A 4929-nucleotide genomic window follows, 5' to 3' on the forward strand; every position below is an offset into this window, starting at 1 on the left:
TTGGTATTATATTTAGATTATGCTTGCTGCATTAACTGTACTGTGTTAAAAAATGGAGATATATGGTAATTATTGATGAGACTGAAATTACAGATGGTTTGGTTAACCTATAATATAGTTGCCATAATAAGGCAGGGTATATATATATATATAACAAAGCGATGATATTATTAGTGGTTGTAAAAAAAGAAGATAAAAACTTAGGTGATATGTTAGAAAAATGTAATGCTCGAAATTGAAGAATGCTAAAATTCAAGTTAATATATCAGTAACTTTTTACCTAAGGTGACATATGCAGTTTCTTACATGTGCAATTAATATTTAACAGACCTGAACAAAAATGCAAACGGTAAGTATTCTGGCTTTAAATGCTCTAGAGAGGCCGAATTCATTTCATTTTTACTTCAGAAATTTGTTCTTTTTAAAATTTCTGTCAATAGTTTCATGTGTTTGTTCCTAGTCTCAGGACTAATCTTTTATACAAGATACTTCTTAATCCATACCAAAGTGCATATTGTTCGAGTATGATCACAAATTTCTAAAGTTTAATTATCAATAAAAGTATGATCCTCATCATGAAATGTTTGAACAAAAAGCAATCAATTTTGTGTAATTTAAGAACTCACATGATTTTCAGAAGCTGAGCTAGTAAGTGACATTCCCAGCAGAATCGAAAAGCCATCAAACACTCAAACTCCCGACCTAATATTTTTTTCAAGAAGTAGAAAGTTAGTTTATCAAGATTGGTTTTGATAACAGATTTTATTAATGAATAACGACATTACAAATGTATCCTTATTTATAAATTCATGTAATAAACTTGAATGCATTAGAAATGTTACATCTTTTTGTTTAAATTACAAGCTCCGCCACTGAATTGCAGTTTTGGCATTGTAACAGCTTTGGCAGCAGTTGAAGAACCAAAATTAAAATGAAAATACCATCGAGTAATCAAAAAACTTCTCTCCTCAAATGTGATTGACTGAATGATACCCTCTAACCCTCAAATCGCTTATCTAAATTGCTTCAATATATGATTGGATGTTGCATACCTAGATAAATTTTACCCAAGGTCAAAATGTTGAGAGCTTTAAACAGATAAGCCTAAGGATTAGGGATCGTTGATAAAGACAGGATCGATGCGTTGTGATAATCAATACTCCAGCTTAAACAGGTTCAATCTCCTTTTGCAGAAAAAGTATCATTTGTTCATTGATTGAAGCACACCAATCAACCACGAACCACTTTACTTTTGGCCTTTCAGGTAGGACCACAAGGTGTTTGTCTAACCCATGCTACAGCATTCACTAGCCATGATTATAAATTGTTTCCAGCGGGTTCTGAAACAAGGTTTAATTTGTCCAGCTATATTCTCTATCACTTGCACCTTCTTCAGATGGGCTTCATTTAAGCATCTATCAAAGAAACAAAAACAAGGACAATAATAGAGCTTAGCAACCTAACATGTTTATACTTAAATAGGCATAGAAGGTATCACAGGCCAAACTAACTTAAAAAATTTATACCTACTATCACTAATTATTTTTCTAAAAAATAAGGCAGAAAATTTGACTTAAGACACAAGGTATAAATGTGCTTGAAAAAATTGGATCATGCGGAATTACTTACCAGCCAATCAAAATAGAAAAAACGTACTTAAAAAAATCAGTGTGTGATGTTTACATCTGCACATTCTCTCAACCTCAAGAATTCTTAAAATTTCGATATTCACAGGCAATCTCTTCAACATCCATCTCAGAATTGTCCACAAGTAAAGGATCCTCATAATCCACGGAACCATGCTGCTCAAGCTGCACGTCCAAGTCCTCTACTTCAGAATCACTCTGCATCAAGCCAATATCGCCTTCTACATCAGACATGTCACTGAGTATCTCAAACTTCTTCTTCCTCCCTCTATAACCAACAAGCTTTAAGACTTTTTCCCTCCATAGGACCAAGGGGCATTTCTCAATCAGCTCCGCACCTTCATATGCTTCATTCAAGAACACACTAAACCTCTTTCCCCGCTCCGAGACATAGAAGATGCCAATGTGCTTCAGAAGAATCCTCATGAGCTTCTGAGGCATCACCATCTCCCAACGAAAATGAGTGAGGTGATCAGTGACCAATCTCTTTTCAATGGTGAAACTAAGAATCTCATGCATAACAGCAACGGCCCTCTTATCAAATTCAAGAGAACCAGCCTTGAGACCTCTTGCATCAGCATAAGGAGACAAATAAGCCCTCTTTTGAAAATCTTGAATCTTTTCACTATAACGATACACCCTTTTATAATTTGAAGGGAATTTCAAAGGGAATGGAAGTGACAGCATACCAGGGATATGCAAATTGGTAGTAGTGGATTCAGTTACACCTGTAACCTTCTCTAATTCCGTTATTGACCAATTAGGATTCCAATTCACAAGCTCCAAGCACTCAACTTGATCAATGCCATCAAAGGACTTCACAACCCTAAAATGCTGTGGATATTGGTGCACCCAATTAGCCCTAAAATCCATAGGCAACCCAAAATCCCTTCTGAAATGAGCAATCTTCTCTAACGGGAGACGCTTATCCACCGACATCATCAGCAACCTCGTAACATGTTCCGCAGCCTTATCGGAATGCTGCTCAAGAACCCTCTGTTCTTCCTCCAACAATTCCTCAGCTCTCTCCGTCAAGCCGCACCACAGCACCCCCTTGTGATCCTTGTAGAGTTCAAAGAGCTTTGGCGTCTTTCGAATGAAATCGGAGATTCTATGTGGCTTTGGGAGATTGATCTGCTTACGGTAGTTTTCAAGGGATCTAACAGGGATAATCATCTCAGGCTGTTGCTTCAGAAGCTCGATTAAGAAGAGGATTTTGGAGAGTATCTTCCACTTCTCGGTTGCGACCTCAAGATCGTTAACTCTCTTCTGCTTACTCCTGTCTTGAACCCTCTTGCTGGTCGTCATCGATCGATGGAAAAGAATTGAAGCTCCGATGAGCTTCTTCACTGAGGGGTTTATCGGAGGTTTCAGCATTTGAGGGAACTTGTACAATTATATATCACACTCAAGTCATAAAAAATTCAGCACTTTGATCTGTAATTCAAACCAACCGAAATTTTTAGTCATAATATCATCAAAATCAGAATTTTATAAAATAGAAATAAAATACTTCCAGTACCACCAGACATTCCAGTATCAAGTATCAAAAAAATAATGTTCAATTTTTTTTATATCAATAGATTGATCCAGTCTAACAAGCGCAAAAGAATAATTACATTGCAAAAGAAAATCAGTGTAGTAAAGTAATAAACTCACAAAGCAGCGACATAGAGAACTGAGAAGAATAGATAACAACAGCAGGATAGCTGTTTGGCGGTAGCATAGAGCAGTGACGACAGTACAGCGGTGCGGCGGTGAGAGAAAGCCGCGACGGTGAGAGTAGACTCCTCACTCTTGCATGCAAAGTGTTTGTAGAAATGTTTCTTACAACTTTTCTTTCTTTTCTAAAAAATGAAATAAAATAAAATTGGTCAAGGTTGCTTAGAACCTTTTTGTTTTGGACAGAGTTGCTTAGAACTTTAGAAGGCAGGAGGTTGTGCCCAAAACTGTAGCATTTGGACCCAAATTAATTGTTTTATTCTCTCATTGCCCACGCCGCTGTCTGCTACGTGGGCTAGTTTAATTCAATCAATTGCAATGGGCAAAAATATGAACTGTGATGAAGACATTTTTAACATTCTAGCAAAAAATAAAAAAACAAACAAAAAGCATGAGAACAACAATTTAACTAAACAATTTTATTCTGAGTTGCAGAGAGCATGAACTTCATTTTGAACAACAAATTCAATTATGATAATTTTCAGCAACAAAATATTTAGCTCAAAAGATGATTGACAGATTTATAACAACAAAAAAATTTATCTAAGAGATTATTTAATCAAAACAACAACAAATTCAAGGTTCTGTGATGATAATCAACAATAAATTTAACGCAGTGATATTTTTCAACAACAAAAAAAATTAGCTCAGCAATATATTCAGCAACAAATTCAGCTCATATCAATAAATTCAGCTCATTGATAATTTTCAAAGATAAATTCAACTATGATAATTTTCAATAACAAAAATTTCACTTCAAATATGATTTACGGCAACAAAAGCTTTAGCTAAATTATTATTTCAGTAACACAGCAATTAATTCAACCCCTAATGATAACAATCAGCAACAAGTGATGATTTTCAGCAATAAAAATTTAGCTCAATGATATTTTTCAGCAACAAATTCAAAATATCGTGATGATTTACAGTAATAAAATTGAAAAAGAAAGAATATGGCCAAAAGAAGCTCACCTGTACAGGGACCAACTGACGGCCGATGACGGTAACAACCACCAGCCAAGGGACCAGATGCTGGTTCCGTCTACTTCTGTCGCCGGCAAAGACGAGCGAAGGGAAGGCGACTAATGAGTGCGAGACGGTGACGACGCAGAACGCGAGGACGAGCTTGACTTCGACTCTCCGAGACAGTGAGTGCGAGACCGAGAGAGCTTGAGCTTGGGTGAGAGATTGACTAGGGTTGGGTCAGGGCTTCTTCAGAGTTCAGAGAAGTGAGTGAGAGCGCTTCAGAGTTGGGATGGGGTCCTTGAACGACGCCGGTTTCTGGGTTTTTTTTTAAAATCAAGCATGACCCGGTCCAAAAAATAAGAATGAAGACACAGCTTGCTGTACTAGTAACCATTGTTAAGTCAATGAGTAATAGCTCAAATGACATAGACTCCCCATACTCAATTAAGAGGTTGCGGGTTCGAGTCTCCTATCTTTTCAAATGTGCCAATGAGTTATAGCTCAAATGACATAGTCTTCCTATACTCAATTAAGAGGTTGCGGGTTCGAGTCTCCTATATTTGGTAAAAAAAAAAAAAAAAAAACGAGTAAAAAA

At 36.5% G+C, this 4929-nt stretch overlaps 1 protein-coding gene across 3 annotated transcripts; it reads right to left on the reverse strand.

Annotated features, from left to right (window-relative positions):
• On the reverse strand, positions 748-4702 carry LOC107623011 (protein ROOT PRIMORDIUM DEFECTIVE 1). Of its 3 annotated transcripts, XM_016325134.2 has the most exons (4): positions 4341-4702; positions 3306-3493; positions 1630-3083; positions 748-1415 (listed from the first exon to the last, which is right to left on the reverse strand). In XM_016325134.2, exon 3 carries the CDS (start codon positions 3021-3023, stop codon positions 1704-1706), a length of 1320 nt encoding a protein of 439 aa, XP_016180620.1. In that variant the 5' UTR covers positions 3024-3083; positions 3306-3493; positions 4341-4702; the 3' UTR covers positions 748-1415; positions 1630-1703. The 3 variants fall into 3 exon arrangements, with proteins under 3 accessions (XP_016180620.1, XP_016180611.1, XP_020970831.1); XM_016325125.2 differs by lacking the exon at positions 3306-3493; XM_021115172.1 differs by lacking the exon at positions 4341-4702 and having other exon boundaries at positions 3306-3718.

This window comes from Arachis ipaensis, chromosome B02, assembly GCF_000816755.2.
Source record: "Arachis ipaensis cultivar K30076 chromosome B02, Araip1.1, whole genome shotgun sequence".
NCBI lineage: Eukaryota > Viridiplantae > Streptophyta > Magnoliopsida > Fabales > Fabaceae > Arachis > Arachis ipaensis.

What these genes read in the sequence shown, in the direction of transcription:
- LOC107623011 (XM_016325125.2), bottom strand. Translation starts at nt 3,023, where the DNA reads ATGCTGAAACCTCCGATAAACCCCTCAGTGAAGAAGCTCATCGGAGCT.